Below are 21,674 nucleotides of genomic sequence, written 5' to 3'. Positions count from 1 at the left end.
CATTCAGCAACATTTTCCTGATGATCGTGTCTGATGGTTGCTATTCACTGACAAGGGTCAAGGCAAATGATCTCCCCAAGTATATATCTTTCCTTTTTCAATTCTGTTTATAAGGGAGTTCAGTTGCATATGTGTGGCTTCAGAGCATATGCATAACCATTGGCTGCCTTATAGGTAGGCTTGGGCCCAACCAATCACAGCACTTTAATCCAATCTAAAAAGCAAAAACAGTAAATACCTATTTTTTCACTTTTGTGTAAGACAACCTGTGCTGTTTTCCTTGTCAGGCAGTGAATATTTGTCTGTCACAAATCACCCCTGTTGGCACTTAAACATTAAAGCAAGTTACATCCTTCCTCTCTGCCATACTTGTTTCAGTGTTGACAAAGACTGACATTTTTCATGATTTCACTGAAAGCTGGTCTGATGAAATTGGACAATAAAGTAATTTGTTTGTTTTTGTTTATTTTTTACTAGAAGTTACCATATTGAAGCTAATGGTGTTTGCAGTTTTAAATTTCCTTAATTTTTCAGCCCTGGAAGTTCTCACTTTTACTAACTTAACTTTGAATGATTCTTTAAATGAACTGACACCTGTTAAGCTTTTTGGGTAATATAGGCAAGAGGCTTTGACAAGGTTGGAAAAGTGCAAGTGAAAAAAACAACTGTGTCTGCCTTATCTATTTTTTGCAAGCTGCCCATTATGAGTCCTGCAATACATGTATGCTGCTGAATCCAGTGTAATTTTCATAATGCTATTTTCTCTTCCCTTTTCAAGCCAACCATAAGATAAGATAAGATAAGATAAGATAAGATAAGATAAGATGACCTTTATTAGTCCCACAGGTGGGAAATTTGTTTTGTTAAAGCAAAAGTGCAAAGTTATGTAGCAGAAATAAGAAAACACTGGAATGCAATAAAATACAATAAAAAAAAAATACTATATACAATAGAATAAAATAGAATAGAATAATATATACAATAGAATAAAATAGAAATACAAATACTATATACAACTGAGTAGGAAAATACAAAAATACAACTTCGTCAGAAGAAGAATTGCACAAGAATTGCACATATAGCAGTCTTATTGCACATGTGTGGGTTTGTGTGTTTGATCAGCTGCAAAAGTCTTTATTGTGGAGTCTGACAGCAGTGGGGAGGAAAGACCTGCGAAATCTCTCCGTCCCACACCGTGGGTGCCGCAGTCTCCCACTGAAGGAGCTGCATACCTGAAGCATCAAGAGTAACGCTACTGAGAAGACCCTTCAGAGTGTTAAATATATTCACATTTGTACTCTCAAATATTATTTTACCCATGGTCCATGTACATATGATTTTCCTTATTATGAGCATCACTGACACCTATCTTGCCATCCTCTTAGATCCTTTAAATAGAAACCTTTTCATACTTTTCAGGGCACATCTCATATAAATCCCTGCATAGTTCAATTCACTATACCCTATCTGCAATACATGAAAGCAACTTTGCACTTAAAAATGTAAATGTACTAAATAAATGATAAATCCACTACATTGCAATGCAATATTTATGCCTTACATGTAATGAAGGTAATGTATATAGCAGAATCATCTCATGCTTCTTCCTTTGGAGTCCTGCATTGAAAATGCCTGATATAAAAGCATAATCGGGACAAGTTGGGGCAACTGCTGATGACTATTTTTGTGGATACAGCTGCTGTTTTTGTAATTTATACATATATTGGGTAATACTGGTGTTGTTAACTGTGCCAGTATAGTATTTCTGATATTTATCTGTAGTATCACATCAATTTTAAAAGTGTAACGAAAACATAGTGTAATGAAAACTTGAACCTATTTTTAAAAGGGGAGTGGGGGGGGCAAGGAAGACCAAAACAGAAATATATTTGCAATTAGTCACCAAAGCTGTCAAATAAATGCAGTGACGCAGAAGTCAAAACTTTCATAAAAAATACCTGAGTAAAGTCTGGTGAGGTAAAGTTCCGTGTATTTCAGGCTCAGTGATAAACCATAGCCATAAGGTACCATCAGATCTAAATGTTCCAGCCACAAAAGTACCCCGCACTGTACATGCGGATGGGAAGGATATCTCCGCCCAGGCTCTGATCCCATTGGCGGATCCCGCTGTCAAATCCGGAGGGTCCTGCTCGGAAGGCTCCACTGATTGGCTACAGGGGTCTGTGTGTGTGTGCAGGCAGCGCAGTCTGTTTGAATGTGCTGGTGACTGAAGAGGATCATTTCCATGGACCATCTGTCTTACTGGCTGCGCACAAAACAAAGAAGGACCCAGGATGGTTTTAGTGCATGTCGGATATCTGGTTCTCCCCGTCTTCGGCTCAGTTAGAAACAGAGGTATGAGGAGCTTTATGTTCTCTCTTTTTTTCTAACGCTAACCCCGAAATAATACCTCTTCATTACTTGTCTTAAAAAATCCACAGATGATGTAAACAGAGCTGACACCTGCTAGCTAAAAAAGCGAGCCAGCGTAACGGCGAGCGATACCGAAATTATATTAGCCTTCTTGCTAGCTGTAGCCGAACCGAGACCGCTAATGAAGCGACCGAAGACGTGAGCCCTCAAATACCGACGAAGACGTTGTGTTTCGGGCCTGTAAACCACACTAAAAGGACTTAAGCTGTCAAGCGGCAGCTTTTCTTTTCCTTTTTTCTTTTCTTTTTCTTTTTCTTTTTTACCCTCGGCGGCTAGCGCGCTTCTGTCTGGTTTATCTATTTATCCCTGCGCCTTGTTTATGTGTGTGCCGTCGCCGCTAGCTACTACAGCCCGGACAACAACGGCAGATAATACTAGCCCAGCTTTATTTAGCTTACAACCTCCGCAGCTTTTATTAGGGTTTTCTTAAATTATGAATTTAGCCAAGATAGGGTAGACATCTGAATCCAAAGTGACCGTGTGTAATGCTATTTTCTTCCATTTTGCTCCTTTGTGTGCATCCTTTAAAAAAATCTCATTTCTGCGAGTTACTTTCACTGGATGGTTCTTCCACTGAAAGACAGCATTAGCATAATCAGTGTAAATCAGTATAAGCATATGGCTGGTTTTAAATGCGAATAGGCTTTAACATTTTTGGAGCATGTCCCCGTTAAACCTCTAATAAAAATAATAATTTAAAAAAAATCCCTGCAAATTTCGCTGCAGGTGCTCCAGTAGTGAAACAGCATAAAATGCGTTTAATAGGGCATAACAACAATAACATCATCCTCCACTGCAGCAGGGCTATCTGTGTTGATTATGTAATAATAATAGTAATTTGTCGTGCATTGTTAAAACTACATGCAGTAGCCCCAATGATTTCATTGTGCTTTTATTTGTGTTCTTTTTTCCTGTTCCATAGTATCGAGGCTGGCTCTACATTCCGCATTTCTCAGACCTTTGTCCCCCTCCATTGTGTAGCTAACGATCATCTGCTGCTGTCTGCCGTAGCCTCTGCCTGTTCTCTGCATCTAGCTGTATTGTGAACCCCTTCTTCCTCATTTCCTCTTTCCATCTGAAGACGACATTGGCATTAAAACCGAGTTCCCACTCATACCGTATCCTTCTGTGTAACAGACTAAAGAATAACACTCTCTGTAGAAAACAGTTTGTCTTAATTTAAACTGTCATGTTGCTCTTTAGTGAATAACCCATTGTAGCTTTAGACTTTACTACAGACTGTCATTGTGATTCTCCCATTCAGTGTGGATAGACTACATTCTGCTGTAAATTTCTGTAAAGTGGATACATTTTGATCCTCCCCTCCCCGATTCGATTACAGCCAGGCTTGATCGAACTCTTTGATTACTCACCCCACAAAGGTGCATTGTACCGTCTTTTTGTTGTCAAAGAAGCACTTTACAATTGCCATTACTGATAATCTTGTTATCCTGATAATCACCAATTGGCATGCGGCGCTTAAGTCATTTTGTTTTTGGCGACGTTATGTTTTTTTCCACATTTGAAGGTCCACTGCACCTGTTAATGGTTGCTGGTCATAATCCTATCCATGTGTCAAAGCATTTGTCCCTGCTAGCTGAGCGGACTTCACAATAAATTGGAGAGATGTGAATCTAAACCCATTTTGCCATTTTTGCAGCGCCCCGCCACCACCACTACCACTCCCTCTCAAATCTTACCTCCAGCACCTCCAGAATGCTATCCATTTTACAGGGATGTGTATATCCTGCACTGCTGTAGATCTCCTTTTTTAGAATCAAAATGTCTTTTTTATTCTTTGGTTGTGGTTTTTCTGCCTTATGTTCTTGTATTAGATCCTAATGCATGGTCATTTTATACTTTTGTTTTTCCACATTGAACAGCAGATTCCAATGTAATCTTTGTGTAGAGATGTCCCTGCTGTACTGAAATGTGCTGTAAGCATACACATCTACTCATTGGATGCTGCTTCTGTTCTGTTAACCCTACAGAGAGCATGGTCAGGCCTTGCCTTTGGTCTTTATTTGCATGGGATGATGATTATTATTATTATTATTATTATTATCATTATTATTATTATTATTATTATTATGCTTATGTAGAGTCTCTTACTCTTATTATTACTATTATCACACAGTGCCGCACATACTAATATTTTTCCAATAAAGACTGTAGTTTTCTTCCTAACCTTCAGTGTGCTTTTTGCTGATTTCCATGTGTTCCTCCCCCTCCTCCCTCCACACTGTGCTGTCACTGAGACGGTCCCCTCACTCTATATGTGCTCTCATTTCTCAGCTGTCTTTGACAGAGTTTCTTCAGGTTGCCACACTGCTTACTTTGGAGTAGGGGCAAGCACATTTTCTTTCCATTTTTAAAATACAAAGGCATGTTTGATATTGAAACCTCGACAGTGACATTTCCTGTTACAGGCTGTCATTCTGTCCAAATCCATACACTACCTATAGACCAAAACACAGCCTCCCTCACAGCCAATCATTGGTGTTAACATTGTGAACAATATGGGTGAAATCATGGTATGTGTAATATATATATATATATATATATATATATATATATATATATATATATATATAGTTAATAGAAGTATATTGCTAAAAAAGCACTCAAAAGGAGTTAAAAATTGTAAAGTATAAAATAAAAATACAACAGTTTTTAATAAAAAAAAAAGCTGTCATGCTATATAAAAGGAAAATAAAACAATACAGCTATTTGCAAGCAAGTTAAACCCTATATTTAAAAAACAAAAATGTTTTAAAAATTGAATTAATGAAGAACAAAATACAATTTAAGGATTATTAAGGCCTTTTTCCTTTCCTTTATGGAAAACATAAGTTCTTGTTTTGAATTTGATGCCATCAAAACCTTTCGAATAAGTTGCGACAGGAGCATGTTTACCACAGAGTTGCATCAGCTCTTCTTCTAACAACACTCTTCAAGGGCTTGGAAACTATGGCAGACCGGTTGCTGTATATTTGAAAGAAACATATTTTCATATAAGATATCAGCAGCTCAACACTTCAAGACACTGCACGGTCTTGCTGAAAAAAAAAGCAAAGGCTTTCCAAAAAAGAAGTTATCTGATCCGATACCTGTACATCTCAAATTGTTTAGCATTAATGGCGATTTCACAGATTTGTGAAAGCAGCATCAAGATTTGTGAAGTTAATCATAACGTTGTTCACTAATGTATGTGCATATGATCAGGAATGGTGCCATTTTTCTGAATTATATTTATGTATAATTTGTTTGTTTGTTTTTCACAGTGGTTTTGAGAAGTTTAGTCCACTTCACAGATTTCCACCACAGAACTGAAATGGCGCTGAAGAGCACTGCCGTTCAGTGTTGGTTTTCAGCTTTTCCCCCTGAATACAGAGATTTCTTAGAATTCCCTTAATCTTTTAAACGACACTGAACTGGAGATTATATAACCCAGTGATAGTGGAAGATTATGGAGACTGTGTTTTACTTTGAAAAAAACACTGGTGAAACACTCAACATAGTTGCATCTGAAAGACTGTTCTCTTTTTAAACCCAATTACAACATTGATCTATTGTCATTTACCCAATTGGAATCAAGACTGTTTTTAGAAGAGGTTTTAGGCATTTTACTAGCTGGGTTTTCCCATCTTTTTGGCCCCTGTCCTAAAAAGTATAGCTGGGTTCCAATTCAAACTGAGTATATATAAAACAAAACAAAATAAAAAAACAAACAAACAGGAAAGACAAATAGGATAGCCATTTGTTCTCTTCATGATGACAAAATCAATACTGCTACCTTACCTTGTACCTTAGCAAGATGCCTTGAACCAAGGCAACCAAGTGGCTTTGTCTTGCAGTAACAAAATCTACCTTCCAGCACATCTGTCAGTCATTCATTGATATGTTTTAACTGAAAAGTGTAAAAGTACTATCCTATTAATAGCAAAACTCACCAACCTATTAATTGGTGAGTTTTGCCTTGCTGCCTCCTGGTTCTAACCATTAACATCAATACTCAGCTATAAGAGCGATATAGACTTGACCTCCAGCACAAAGTGAACAAGCAGACACTCCTAAATGTCTAGCTATTCCTTTTTTGCAGTCTCCAAATGGGCAGCACAAAGACAATACAGAGGTTCAACAATTAAATGTTGGCTGCTCAGTCTGTGCATCTAAACTTGTGTCTCTGCGTTATGCTGTCAGGTCCTCAGCTGGTGTTTTTCTTTATTAGCACAACAGACCATGACACATTTATATTCATGTTGCCTTTCTAGCTGGTGACAGCAGCATAACTAAACCCAGTTAGGCTAACGTTGTTTCTCAAGCACAGATAATGTGTTAAACTCTGACTAATGAGCGCAAATGAAACAAAAGAAGTCACATTTTTTGTTAGTAATAACTCATTTCTCTTTACATGCTGGCTGTGCACATCAGCCAACTGTGTAATGACTTTTCATTTTTATCAAATCTTCAGTTTTTTAGACATTGCTGTGTTTCTCTTTAAATGTGGCATTAGATGCTTCTTTGAAAAGTTTCCAAGTGGGACGCATTTCTTACATTTTAACACTTGACTCAGCTGCGTGAACCTTACATCTGCGTGCAGTGTCTGAAAAAGGCTAAAGGTGTGTCCGAGGCACAGCCATATGTGCTCTGCAGCTGACTTCTAAATATCCCAGCAGCTGCACTGCATGCGTGGCTGCACTGATACAAAACCACGACAACCCTCCCCTACTCTTTTACATGACAAATTGCAAAAGCAAGGTCAGCAAAAAGGTTTTCCAAGCATGTGCGTGTTATGCTGGATTTTTTTTTCTTCACCAAGTGCAGCTGTACAACACATGCACTGATTTTGCCTCATTAATCCTCACCTTCTGATGGTGAGTGTGTTATAATCGGTGAGTTCAGCAGGTGTGGGGACTGTTTCTGCCTAATGGGAGACCACTGGACAGGCAGAGGACAGGGGTGTGTTAGAGAGGAGGTGTGATGTAAAGCTGCAGTGACTTCAGGAGGAGTGGAGGGAGAGAGAAAGAAAGAGTTGAGGTTCCATGTCAGACTGCTGCAGTCGCAGGTGGGTGGGGCTTAGTGGCTGTCACTCACTGTGGGACACCATGCTGCAGCCATGCTGTGGGGGAGGGGGCGCCTGTGCAGCAGCTGAGGGGAGAGGATAGGTGGAAGTGTGTGTGTGTGTGTGTGTGTGTTTCTGTCTGTGAGTCAAAGACAAAGCCTCAGATGTAACAGTGGAAACATCAGGGCTGCTCCTGCTGGCAGCTCTGCAGTACGTCAAATATTAATGCCAGCAGTTCATGCTGTGAAAAGCTCCCAGAGACAAATAATCTGATATTTACCGTGAACTTCACACAACAGTCCAGCTTTGCCGGGTCACAGGCTTCATGCAAAACTGATGCACAGCCTTTAACCAATCCAAGCCACCAGTCTGCCATTTCTGCTCTACTTCCTCAGCCAAATGCTGTTTTTCACTCTGCCCGTGGCTCTCTGGGTTCACTGGCTTCCCATGTCCCGAGGCTATATCCAACAAAGCAAAGCCAGACAAATATGTTGTTTCAGCAACAAAAAACAGAGCATTTTGGGAAATGCGCTTGTTTCATCTGCACAGGACTTTATCAAATCATAACCACCTCCCAGCACATCTAACTCTCCTTAATTGATTTGCTATGTCTTAAAAAACAGTGAAGTAAAAGCAATATTTGATTTTCTGCCATTGAGAAATGTCACACACTTGTTAAATTTTAAATTAGATCTCAACTCAGTGAACCAGCTACTGTTAATTAAACTTGTCAGCAAATGTTAAGTATGTCATAGACCATTAACAAAGAGCCAAATCCACAATATTGATTCATGTTATTGTTCGAAAGATTATGAGTAAACAGTTTAAATGGGCAGTTCTTATTCACGGGACATGCAAAGACACAATATTGACGTATTTCAGTATACACTGTGCGCTATCCATCCTCCAGACCCCGCTGTCTGCTTTCCTCTCTAGAGGAAATTTAGAGAAGCTTTAATTGGAAGTTAAAGGAGTAATACTTTGCCTCCACCTCAGCTTGCTTCCAGCATTCATTTCTGTGAACTCTGAGTAATTTGTATTGATTGTTTTGTGCAAGTGCAACACCAAGGTGACTCAGTGGGACTAGCACACAACCTCCCATCTTCTCTGCTTAATAGGAAGGGTGGAGAGAAGACAAAAATGAAAGCCCATAAACCTTTCAGACGTTCTTGATGGCTATGGAATCAAGAAAGTCTGACTCTTTTGTTGAGAAAGCCTCAGTTTAATATTTTCCTTCAAACAGCAAACACAATAATAATAACAGAGTTTGAAACTATTGGTTTTGCTGGGATTCATTTTGGAAATACCCTAGACCCCCAGTTAGTGAGGATGCATCTTTCCTGTTGGCTGCACATGGCAAGTGGAGACACAGACCACTGAGTGAAATCCGTCTGTGGGTTTGGATGGTGCTCCACAGGGTTCTCCATGTCTGCGTCGTCCATCTGCTGTTTTGTCTGTCTTGTCTCTTCCTGTGTCACGTTCCTCTCTGCGTGGTTGGTTTTTAAATTTGTTTGTGTCTTTTTTACGAGTGTGTGCGAAATTGCTGTTGGTTCGTCTCCGTGTCGTGTAAGTTTCAGTGAAAGCGATCACAGGTTTCGCCTGCTCCGTTTTGATCCCTCGCATTTATTCCCAATAGGAGCGCACTTCACCAGGCATCAACACAGCCATGCTACCTCCTGCCGACACTTTCACCTGGGTGCTCCCCAGGCGCCCATCTCAGCTGAGTTTCCTCTAGGACATGCCAGCCAGCCCCCGCAGACAGGCCTGGCCACCCACCTGCCCCAGACGCACCATCCACCCCTCACTGCCCTGCCCGGACCCCCTCAGTTTCAGGATGTGCCGGGGCCTTCATTCCTACCTCAGGCCTTACACCAGCAATACCTCATCCAGCAGCAGCTCCTCGAAGCGCAGCATCGCAGGATCCTCCCACACTCCAGGTAGTCACCCTTGCATCCATACAAACACAACAGGTGTAAGTACACTAAAAAAACCAAAACAAAACAAAAACAAAAAACCCAGATATTTTTTAATCACATCTTTATCTGATTACAGAAGAGCCCAGGAGCGTATTCCCCTGAACCCTCACAGACTGCGTTCGGGCTACGAGTACTCCCCGCCCCTCCATGTTCCTCAGCCAATGACACAACAACCGAGGTACCTGGCTGAAGGCACCGACTGGTGAGTCACCGTTGGGGATTAATGAGAATCCTGCAGAGTTGAGAAATGATCCCGTCTTTTTTATCTTTCCACCCATCTGTCTGTCTGCCACATTGCCTGGCATGGGCTATGTTAATTTAGCCACGTTCCTCTCTTTCTGCAGGGATCTCAGTGTAGATGCTGGCCTCCCTCACCATCAGTACCAGCTCCAGCAGCTTCCACAGCACTATCAGCATTACCTGGCCTCCCCTCGAATGCATCACTTTCCCAGGAACACATCCTCTGCACAAGTGGTATGTTGTCACTTCCTCAGGTTGCCTTGGATAGCTTGATAGTCTATATTCCTGCTGTAATATAATGAAGGATTTTGTTGTAGGTTGTGCATGAAATCAGAAACTACCCATACCCCCAGCTTCACCTGTTGGCGCTGCAAAGTTTAAATCCTTCGAGGCACGCCACTGCTGTGCGAGAAAGCTATGAGGTAAATCTGACTGTCCATCTATCAAACTCTGCACCTTCACACGGTGTCACTTTAAGTTATATGTACTAACTGTTCTCTAGCTGTTAATCAGTATGAGCTTCATAAGCAGATTGTTTTATTCTTTTCTGACCATGAAAACAGCAGTGAACCAAACCATTTGTTGTCCATGTAGTAGCTTTTCCTCTTTTTAGCATTCTGGTTCATTTTATTCAAACTCGGCTGTTCCTGCAGGAGCTGCTGCAGCTGGAGGATCGACTGGGGAGCGTTAGCAGAGGAGCTGTTCAGACAACCATAGAGAGATTTACTTTTCCACACAAATACAAGAAGGTATGGCAGATGAGACAAAAATCTGTTGAACGTTTGCCTTTTTTTTCCCCTTTGTTTTGACCCTACATTTTTGTCTCTGTAATGTGACTCACGAACAGAGAAAGCCCCTGCAGTTGAAGATTGGGGAGGAGGAGGAAACAGATGTGGATGAAAAATGTACCATATGTTTGTCCATGCTGGAGGACGGAGAAGATGTCAGGTAATAAATACTTTGTAGACCCAGAAATCGTAAAAAAGGAAGTGCACTTATTCTGAGTGAGTTAAATGAGAAAATCTATATCAAATTGTTTTGATGGGAAACATGATGCTGCAGGCTGCAGATGATGAGCTTAGCTCAGAGATGCATTGCAGGATGGGTCTAGACAGCAGGGACTGATGGGGAAGACGAGATGGATGCCGGACTTCCTTTTCTATTACCGTAGACAATATGACATCATTGGAAGATAGACAAGCTAATTGCCTGAGTGAGACATCAAGCAATTGCAAGAGATAAAAGAGGCACGACTACAGGAATTACTCCAGATCCCATTATCAGTGTTGCCGTCTGATTTCTGTTTTCCAGTTTATAATAAATATCACTTTACCTGACTTATTGTCAGATTTACTGATAATCTTGATATAATACACCACATCTCTGTGTATTGTCTGCAAACTTCTCCTGTGCAGTCTGTAGAACAGCAGCCAAACTTTGCACACAGGTATATCTTAGGTCCCTGAAGCTTCTTAACCACCTACCAACAAGCTAAAGTGGACTGTTTGTATCTTTTATGGAGCTATAACACCTTAAAAATGTCTATTATTTTGATTTGAGAACAGCAACATCAAATTGATATCCAGACAACTTAAAATTATGGTATGTATGATATAATGTCATCAGGTTTCCTGGCAATAAAGGACTAATAGTCAGAACATGAGCATGGGCCTGTAAAAGTAAATATAATAAATACAATATCATAAATTTATATACTTTAGCTGAAATTTGTACATCGGGAGTAATAAAATCTTTTAAAACTTGTAAAGAATTTGCAAGTTTGTAAGTTTGCTCACTTACAAAGAAATTAAGTCTCAAAACAGTTTGCCATCATTTTTATGGCTGTTTCATTGTAATGGTGATGGAGAGAATGTCAACAAAAAAAATCCAGAAGAAACATTACATAAAAGCTATACACTGATTTGATCTGTCATTGGGTGAAATAAGTATCTGATCTCCCAGCAAAATATGACATAGTGCTCCTAAGTACCAAAATCATAATGTTTCCACCTCCATGCTTGACTCTGGGGATTGTGTTGGGTCATACTCAGCATTTCTCTTCCTCTAAACACGGCGGGTTGAGTTGATGCCAAAGAGCTCGATTCTGGTTTCATTTGACAGTGCTTTCTTCTCTGAATCATTTAGATGTTTACTGGCAAACTTAGGACGAGCCTTTAGATGTGCCTTCTTGAATGGGGACCTTCTGAGTGCTGCAAGATTTATCAACTGTGTGTTACCAACTGTATTCTTGGTGACTTGGTGACACAGCCAATCCGTCGGAGCCAGTATTCTGGCTGAGATGTAAAGGATCAAATACGAATTTTACTCAATCAGATTGTATTTTTAAAAAAATATTCTGTCTCTAAACTACCTTAAAAATTAGAAACTGTTCATTTCTTTGGAAGTAAGCAAACTTGCAAATTCAGTGGGGGATCAAATCATCATTTCATCCACTGTATATGTAATATAATGTAAGAATTTCTGACAAATACCAAGTATTTACTTCTTCCCATTGTGTTTCTGCCGACCTTCTGAGCAAATCATTTATGAGAATCTTTCCAGTCCTGTACCACATGTGTGCATAAATGAGCCTTTGAGCTGTTGCCAGACAAATAGCTGAGACTCCAGGAAGCTGCTGATCATGGCTAAGAAATAGTCCAATCTCAAGCTACCCACATACCAAAATTTGGTTACTGTTTTTTTTTTTTTTGGTTGATAGTTGTATTTTCACATGGAGACAAAAATCCCCTTTAGTGTTACATCAGGAAAGGCATCCACCATAAATCTGATCAAACATGCAGAGCTATCTGCTGCAGTGACCCCTTGTGAAAAGGGAGCTGCCGAAAGTAGCCTCTATGCAGAGGCAGAAGCGTGGCAACAACCTGCTTTTCAAATGCTGGAATTATAATCCCTAAAATGTTCTGTTCCATTACGCGCATGCATTTCAAACAGTGGTTGGGAGTGAATTTTTAGGTAACAAGAACTGTCCCCCTGGGTGAGGCGAGAGGATCGGTTTGCAGCATAAGAGTCTCAGCTGTCTGAGAGGCATTTGGGACTGACTACTCAACAACAAAAGTTGTCTCTACATGCCTGAATGAACAGAATTAACTCCCCGAGGGTCTTTTTAAGCTCACAACTGTATGCATTGGAAAAGTAACACACAGTCATGTTAATCCACACTGACCCTAAAGTTTGTCTCTCTTCCTATCCTGCAGGAGGCTGCCCTGCATGCACCTCTTCCACCAGGGCTGCGTGGACCAATGGCTGGCCACCAGCAGAAAGTGTCCAATCTGTCGAGTTGACATCGAAACACAGCTGAACCCCGACAGCTGATGAGATTCGACACTCTCGTGATTCAGTCGCCCTCGTGGTGCGATTCCTGCTTTCTTCCACCCCCGGCTCGCCAGCCTCCCCCACCTTACCCCACCCCACCTCCCTCCACCTCCTCCTTCCTGTCGGGTGCTTTGCCAAATGTCTCCAGACTTCATGTGACATCACCACCCTTCTGAGTCACGCTTTACTGAGCCAAGCCAGGAAAACTAACTGCACGGAGAGGCCGCAAAGGACTCTCTTTATATAGAAGCACATCCCTCTGGAAGCAAAAGACACACTAACAAACACATACTCATGTACACAGGGTTTACTTGTAGCTTGCTGGTCTTACGTGGGGTTGTTGTTGCTGTTGTGGTGTTGTACTGTAGGTAGCCTGGGGCTGTGTAGCATGTCCTCAAAGCCATGACTTAATGTCCTGAGACTAGAAAACACATAACCCCACACTTAGCTGGCTACTTTTCTCTCTTCTCTTCAATCTCTCTCTCTCTTGCTCTCTTTATATATATATATATATATATATATATATAGATAGATTTCTCTCTTTTTAAACACAATCAAAATGAATATTCTGCCACGCAAGAAAGCTTAACAGAATCTAAATGCTCTGATGCCATGTTTACCTAAAGATCATTTGTGGTCGTAGTAGAGTAGCAGTAACCAATTAGTGAGATCTGGTGTGACCTTCTCGAGGCCAAGCACCAGCTAGCTGGGTGTTTTAATTCTCTCATGCAGCTTTTGACATTTCGCAGTACAGTTGTGCGTTTACCTTGGGTTGGTGTCATGTGCAGATGGTGACATGTGATTAGGTCTCGTTCACTGTCAGGGAAAACCCAGTGACCGAGATGTTTTTGTGTTTGAAATTGAAAAAAAAAGCAGAAAAATAATAGTGTTTTCACCAAAATGCATTATGTCACAGTGTAGCTTGAATCTCCGCACAGGTTTTATGTCCTCTGCCCATGCCGTGTGTCACTTCAAGAGACTGCGTCTCACACAAACGTGTTAGGTGAAGAGCACGGCCGCTGGAGTGCTTATACAACACAAAGCCAAAAGAAACAAAAAGAAAACACACAAAAAAATCGAAAAGGGATGAACAACAGAGGCTATCATGCACTGCAGAGCGAGGTGGGAGGATTTAGCTGCCCTTGTACCTGCATTTCCATCTGGCACTGGGCCAGTGGCAGAACAGTGCACACTAAAAAACAACAAAAAAAAGATTGCATGTTTCATTTTTTGGGTTTGGGGCTGTTGGCTGTGGTAGCGTTTCTTCACTTTTAAAAGGTTCAGAGACGCCTGTGCATGACTTAGTTAATCTGAGCTGTGACTATCTTCTGAACACTAACAAATATTAATAATAATTATAATAATAATAATAATAATTTTTAAAAAGTCAGTGGTTTGCTCCCCTGACTTGTAGCGCGTGTCATCCGGTTCCCTTTGGTGGCGACCTTGGGATCCTGTTTTTTGATGTTTACCTTATTGCCTAAAGAACAAGCACATGTGACGATAGTTATAGCAACAAAAGTTTCTCCTCGGCATCGCGTTTGGTTTATATATAGGTACGGATTCATGCAGTGTTTTGAGCTGGGAGAGGAGCTTGCGTATTGATCTTGTGTTATATTTGTGTGACAGACCTCCCCTCGTGGTTGCTATGCTGGTTGCTATGCTGTATTTGCTAGAACATGTAGAACGTGGTGCGACGGAGGCAGCCTCCCTCTCACAGTGCACACAGACACGAGACGACAGGACAGCAGGAAAGCATTCAGGCTGTTAAAACACACACTCTCTCTCTCTATCACCACTTCTTCTCTCTTTTTTTTTTACCCTTTGTGTCAGCTTGTCACTTCAGTTCCACAGAGCTGCGCGTGTGTGTGTGTGTGTGTGTGTGTGTGCGCGCGTGTGTTACAGGACGCCTTTAGGACCCTCACTGTCCTCTCTGCACTGTGATAGCATATAACAAGGGTAACACTTGGCCCAGAGACCCAATTAACAAGGCTTACTTCTTCCTGTCTTGTGCACTGCCAGTGTTGACACTGCCTCCTCCTGTAGTGGAGTCATCCGTGATGAAAGTTGTCATAGTTTACACAGGGTGTTGTCAGTTGAGATGCCTTAAGTATTTAACAATCATAATTTATTACTAACTGTAGATACTGTGGGTATGTATTTAATTTTATATAGTTTCTTTTCTTTTTCTGGAGTTGGGTTGACTGAATCATAATTTATTTATTTACAAATATAACACGAAAAGGCTATTAAAAAAATGGATACCTCATGTTTTTTATTTGGTTGCATTGTTTTAAATGGGAATGCTTTGCATGCAGTTGTACTTTTTCGGAACACTAAAAGTTAAAAAAAAAGGAAAAAAAGTTCTGCTGTTTGATCTCCACAAGCTGGCTGTGCGATGTTTACTGACCAAGGCTGAGCTACTGAGCCCGTTCTCTCTCTTTCTCTCTCTCTCTCCCTGTCTCTCTCTATGTCTCTTTTTCTCTTTCATGTGGTGCTGTGGATCTTGGTTACATTCCATTCAATGCAATCTCTCCAATCCCCCATGCTGTGATGTAGTGAACAAACTGCAAGTGAATTGGTTTTGGTTTGTGACAATTTTTTTCTTTTTTTTTCTTTTGCACTAACTTGTTTAAAATGGGAACCCTCTCACTGGCAAAAAAAAAATATTTTAGATTATTTAAATGAACTGGCTTTTATTTTTTTATGCTCTGCTTCTCACACAATGCACTAAGGGTCTTAATGAAACATGTTCCTTTGCTTTAACTCTTTGTGTTATCTCTTCAGTTGTCATCTCTCTAGTGTTTCTCTGTTCGTTGGTTTTTTATGTTGTTGTTTTTTCCAAAATGCTTTGTAGACTTAAGCATAACAAGTGCCTCGCTTTAAGTGTTAGGGGATATTTCCATATAACGGAAACCATGAACAACAATCAGTCCATCCACCATGCCTTACTGGTTGCTTAGTTAATTAAGTGAATGGAAAACGAAGGAGCTGAGACAACATTTGACTAAAGCCATTATAATCAATCAATCCAAGTCAAGCTGTCCAAAAACTAGCTGCCGGTTTGTAGTACCGAAGCACTGCATTGCTGTGGAAATAGCTCTGACTATAAAGAGGCATGTTTCACCGTGGGCTTTACAGCGGTCCTTTCTCCATTCTGTTTTCTCCTCTTCTTTCCGTCTCCGTTTGATTTTACCGTCCGTCCCTCCTCTCCGACTCTCTCCTCTGTTTGCTTTCACAGTCTAAAAAAGGAAGGCAAGGATTCAAAGCACAACCTTTTCTAAAGAACAAAAAAACAAATGCATGTTTTCTCAGGTTTCAGTGTAGTCGCAATGGTTTCATAGTATATGGTGAAAATATATACAAAGAATATAACAGAAAAAAAATTATAAATTTTGTTGCTGCTTGAATCTGACAAAAACCAACAAGTGAAGAGAAACTATCCCAAAAAGTGCCAGTGAAAGGGCTGCCGCCATCCTTGTATGAAAACCTGCTGTTTAGCTGTGACTGCGCAATGTTTTTCAAAATAGGATATTTTATCTGAAAATAGAACTATTTATCATTAATATTAAAGCAATAGTGCATTAAAATGGTTTTGAGCGTGTTGATGATGAAGTGGATGAGCCTGTTATGGGTAAATGTTAGATTTACATTTGGTGGAATTTTGTACTTTATTTATTATTACTACTACTAATAATGATGATAATGATCTCAAAGGTTGCATTGCTAAATCCAAACTTTTCTGTTTTTAATTTTTATTTTATTTCATGGCTTGTATATTATCCTTTTATATGTGCTCTTTTTGTAATAAACTTGATAAAATGGAAGTGAACCTATTTTTTGCGTGTCTTTTTTTAACCCCTCAAAATGCAGCAGTTTTATACTTCATCCTTAGTTAAAGGTGAAGTCAGTCATTTTTTGAGGTTGTTGAATAGAAAAAAAAAATATTGTACTCATAAATTTATAGCGATTTACGTAAGTGGCTAGAGATCAGCAGAGAAAAAGAGAACTGTGGGTGTACTGTAAATATATATTTTATCAGCTTTGATGGGATCTCCTTTACCAAAGAAGTGAAAACACAAAGGAAAGAGGCAACAGCACCAGCATCTGGATATAAAGTCATCCTCTTCCTCCTCACCTCAAGTCTTATCTGCTGAACTGAAGTCAGGACTCTAAAACACAAAAATGTGCATAAACATCCTCATTTATTCCTAATATTATTCTAATTACTTATTGTCAGAAGATTACACTGTTATCCTTCTATCTCCAGCTAGCTGACAAAAGCTAACAACAACAGCAGCGGGTTTTAAGCTAATGCTAGGCTAAAGTATCCTAAAATTCCTAAAAATCCTAAGAATTCACACTTGATTACATTCTCACACCTTATAAGAGGTTATTCACTCAGAGCATCAGAGTTCAGAAAAGTTACATCCACTTCAAAGACTGTTTCACAGAAACTAAGAGAGGCTACCAGCAGCAAAAACTGTAGCGCCACCAAGTGTTCTGCATATCCTCAATAACTCACCTTAGTATGGCTGTCATTGCTCAGACATGAGCTTCTCTGACTCAGTGACACATATTGGACTCCTCTTCCAGAGAAAATAGAGATCGGTGCTTCTCACTGGGCATTGACAGCTAAGGCAAACAGAAGACTGACAGCCTTCCACAAATAGGGAAAAACTCTTTGCAGATCTGGCTCAAACATTAATAGAAACATGCCGACGAACCATGTCACCATGGGGTACAGTCTAAATTTAACGTTTATGGTCTCTCTTGGCTGACTACAACATGTTTGTCCTTTGGCTACCGTATCTAGGATTATACACTTGAATTAGGGAAGAAAGAACTCAGTTGACTGATTTCTGCAATCTACTGACATGTAGTGGTTAGATTGTAATTTAAAGGATGAAAGAAATCATGGAATCTCTGTGTGTCCCTATGTTGTTGACTAGACATTAAAACAATTGTTTTGGGCCAAGGAAAAAGCTATAAATGTAAAATTCATACACAATTACTTCTTAACGATCACTTCGACATATTTGAATGTCCCATTTGAATAATTTATTCACCTCTTGACTGAAGTCCAAATATCACTCTCCACAATTTGCATAGGATCATCAAAACTGAACAACAGAAGATTGGAAAATCATTGCCTGGTCTGTTGAGACTCAGTTTTTGCTGCAGAAATTCACATGGTAAGATCAGAATTTGGTGTAAACAACATGAAAGCATGGATCTATCATCCGTTGTATCAGTGATTCAGGCTGATACTGGTGATGGTGTAATAGTGTGGAGGAGATTTTGTTGGCACATGTTGAGACCCTCAGTATCAACTGAGCATCATTTTAACACCACAGCCTACCGAGTACTGATGCTGACCGTGTCCATCCCTTTATGACCACAGTGTACCAGTCTCCTTCCAGCATAATAGTGCAACAGGTCACAAAGCTCAAATCAACTCAAACTGGTTTCTTGATTCATTGAATGAATTCACTGCACTTAAATTGTCTCCACAGTCACCGGATCTCAGTCCAATAGAGCATCTTTGGGAGTTTGTGGAACAGAATATTTGCATCATGGACAAATTTGCAGCAACTGTGTAATGCAATCAGGTCAATATGGATCAAAATCTCTGAGGAATATTTCCAGCATTTTGTTTGCTGTGTTTAAGGCAGCTCTGAAGGCAAAAGGAGACGACTGTAATAGCAAAGTATAACTAATGAAGTGCCCAATGAGTGTATATTTCTGCTTAACCAGACTTGAATGTAAGGTTTAGACCTACCAGCAAGTCAGAAGTGAAGCTGAAAACTGGGTGTTATAAACAAACTGGATTTATTTATTCATTTGTTCATTTTATAAAATCTGTATTACAACAAAACAATGCAAAGAATCCCTGATATTTAAAAAGAATGGCACTTTCCTTTTTCCTGACCACATTAGACATCATCATGACATTTTTTTTTTAATGTCTCAGTTCCTGAGATATAAAACTTGCTAGAAGCAGAATCTCTTTGGTCATTACTTTTAAACATAAGAGGACATGCTTGTGCTGTAGGGTTTTTTAGTATTTTGGGTAGAGGGCTCTGGAGATCTTTCCATCTGCCTTCTTAGAGTCCAGCCACTTCCCGCAGAGAAAGATAGTGGTAACACCATTGGCTGTGTTGGTGACTTCCACACGATCGAGCAGCCAGCCAGGGCTGAGACCGGAGTTGTCGTGTTCTACCCGGACTTTCTGCAGCTCCCCCATGTCCAGCATTTCCACCGAGAAACGGTCTGTTTGCCCACGTTCAAAAAGGTTACGAAACTTCTGACGCAGTTGCCTGCAGCCCGAATCTCCATTGGAGCCGTAGAGAGTGATGAAAACATTGGCATCTGTTCCTGCACCCTTTTCATCACCTGTGATGACGATGATCTCATATTTGACAGGTACCAGGCTTCGAGCTTTGCTTGCAAAGCTCTCGATGGTCTTTGTGCACTCAACGGTGATGAAATCGTCCCTCTTAGGAGAAAGAGGAATGAGGGAATTGCATTTGAAAATGTACCTGGAGATAATGGAGCAGAGCAGAAGGAATATAGTCTGATCATTTGGGAATATCAAGAAATGGTTTGATGGTGGAAAATAAATGAATTGCTACAGTGGGGAAGCAGCTGCCTTACTTGTTTCCCAGTTCTCTTTCGGTCACAACAACCTCCTCTACGTGCCAGTAAACCTCCCCCTTTACTTTCTTTCCATCCTTGGGTGTATGGCCCAAACAGATGCCAGCAATATCACCCAAGTTCTTGGATGAAAATTCAAACCTGTCAACATTTCCCCTAAAAAGAGAGGAACATGGATTCGTTGGTGAAAGTAGCTATTCCCTTAAATCGCTTTGCGTTAATTGAAATTCACATCACTGCTAGTTTGTTTTGCGTCAGAATGAATCTTTAACAGGACGGTGTAAAGTCATGACATCAGAGTGCGGTGCTGGTCTGGTCTTAAGTATTTTGGATTATCATAATGAGGGCAGAGAGAGATCCAGAGGGAGAGAAAGCACATTTCTGAAAGCTTTTTCATGCAAACAAGCTGCCGGTGACTGAGTTAATCTTGCAGCAAGTACCTACCGTAAGAACCTCTTCTTCTTTGAGGAGTTCTCCATTACAAATTCTTTTGATCGACCCTTTCTCCCTTCAAGTACAATCCAGGCATTTTCCTTGGTTTCAGCTGTGTCTCCAGTTGTGATACAAATTTCATACTCTGTCATAGAGAAAAGGAGACTCAGTTACAGTAAAATGTTGTTGCGCTAAACTACACGGGGAGATAATTTAATGCTGTGAGGTGCTAGCCTTACTGGTCTTTTCATTGAGGTCCAAGTAGTCATTGTTAGCACAGGCCAGCTCTCTCATTATCTGTCCATCATCATCGTTCTTGGCAAGCCAGCGGTCACAGGGGAAACGAAATGTTTTGTCCATGATCTCGTCCTTCACGTCAATATACTCCAAGTGCCAGCCTGGAGCAATACCTGCGTGTAACGAGATGCAAAAAGATACCAGTGTGCAGTGCTTTCACTTTTTTCATTCTAAGAACAGTTGAGCTCACTCTAAGCTGTTCACCGCGCCAGTTAGAGCAGCTGACCTGTGTTATCGTGCCAGACTCGTACTTTGGAGAGGTCTCCCATGCTGAGGATTTCTGGGAAGCGAAACGTGTCAACCTGCTTGCGCTCAAACTTGTTGGACTTGTTGCACTCTTTCAGCGCCAGTGTCCCCGTGTCCCCGTTCTCTCCAAAAATAATGATCCACACGTTGGCATCAGTGCCTGCCCCTGAGGAGATGCAGCAGTTCACTATTTAGAAAATAAAAATCCTCGACAATATTAAGGGATTTTTCTTGGTTAGGTTACACTTTTAAATAAACATGGGTGGAACCATGGACAGAACTTTGCTTGGATTTTAGTCTATAAAGTCACAGCTTCCCAGTCTACATGGTCACTGAATGCAATTAACTATAATAAAAGTCATTTACTGTCACTCGAGCTAGCTCTAATTATATACGTGCAAAGCAATTAAGCTATATCAAAGAGTTGTATGGCAGTAAAAAGGCTGTACAGCAATAGCAAATCACCACCTGAAAAGTAAACTGGGGAGCAGTGAGAGCTGGGTTCTCTGACTCATACAGCACATCTATAATCCCCCTGTGCTTTATTATTTTATCACAGTCGGTTAGATCCTGAGTGAAACCTCACTCAGCCTGCAGCATGTTTTCAGTGTCCTTGCTTAAACTCGCTTCTGTAGAGTAGGCAAGAATGTTGATCATTTAACAATGCTGCAGTTGTAATAAGAAACGATCACGCTGGCAATATTTGAGATCTGGATATTTTTAAAGTTACATATGTAACTTATGTGACATATATGCTAATGCACACACTTGATCTTCAGTACCTCTTTTTTAGTATACGTGCATAGGCCCAGCTCTGCCTATGTGATGTTGTTTGTGGGTGTGTTTGCATCTATCAGCCTTGCTCATTTTTTCCTCCCAGAGCCTTAGTGGCGGTGCAAGGCTACATCTCAGCTTCCAGTAACTGACAGTGGCAGAGAGCAGCCCTTTGAAGTCGGCTCAGACTTCTTGCCATTCTGATCGTATTGATCAGCAGA

General features: G+C 40.5%; 2 protein-coding genes across 9 annotated transcripts in view; one reads left to right on the top strand and one right to left on the bottom strand.

The window, feature by feature from the left end:
• Nucleotides 1-1,773: 1,773 nt before the first annotated feature.
• Nucleotides 1,774-16,879, top strand: ark2ca (arkadia (RNF111) C-terminal like ring finger ubiquitin ligase 2Ca). Of its 2 annotated transcripts, XM_003451517.5 has the most exons (8): nucleotides 1,774-2,355; nucleotides 9,135-9,435; nucleotides 9,551-9,676; nucleotides 9,819-9,948; nucleotides 10,032-10,136; nucleotides 10,368-10,463; nucleotides 10,562-10,662; nucleotides 12,930-16,879. In XM_003451517.5, the coding sequence occupies exons 1-8, from the start codon at nucleotides 2,295-2,297 to the stop codon at nucleotides 13,045-13,047; spliced, it is 1,038 nt and encodes a 345-aa protein (XP_003451565.1). In that variant the 5' UTR covers nucleotides 1,774-2,294; the 3' UTR covers nucleotides 13,048-16,879. The 2 variants fall into 2 exon arrangements, with proteins under 2 accessions (XP_003451565.1, XP_025764940.1); XM_025909155.1 differs by lacking the exon at nucleotides 1,774-2,355 and having other exon boundaries at nucleotides 5,102-9,435.
• Nucleotides 16,880-18,860: 1,981 nt separating this feature from the next.
• loxhd1a (lipoxygenase homology PLAT domains 1a) overlaps nucleotides 18,861-21,674 on the bottom strand; it is a 34,646-nt gene continuing 31,832 nt past the window's right edge. For all 7 annotated transcript variants that reach the window (XM_013275246.3, XM_005456211.3, XM_013275248.3 and 4 more), the window contains 5 exons: nucleotides 20,660-20,845; nucleotides 20,376-20,546; nucleotides 20,149-20,281; nucleotides 19,705-19,860; nucleotides 18,861-19,589 (listed from right to left, as the gene is read on the bottom strand). In XM_013275246.3, the coding sequence (XP_013130700.1) occupies nucleotides 19,109-19,589; nucleotides 19,705-19,860; nucleotides 20,149-20,281; nucleotides 20,376-20,546; nucleotides 20,660-20,845 (1,127 nt within the window). In that variant the 3' untranslated portion in view covers nucleotides 18,861-19,108. The remainder of the gene's footprint in view (nucleotides 19,590-19,704; nucleotides 19,861-20,148; nucleotides 20,282-20,375; nucleotides 20,547-20,659; nucleotides 20,846-21,674) is intronic.

Source organism: Oreochromis niloticus, linkage group LG7 (genome assembly GCF_001858045.2).
Source record: "Oreochromis niloticus isolate F11D_XX linkage group LG7, O_niloticus_UMD_NMBU, whole genome shotgun sequence".
Taxonomy (NCBI): domain Eukaryota; kingdom Metazoa; phylum Chordata; class Actinopteri; order Cichliformes; family Cichlidae; genus Oreochromis; species Oreochromis niloticus.
The sequence above is the reverse complement of the archived record's forward strand: the minus strand, read 5'-3'. Positions and strand labels throughout refer to the sequence as shown.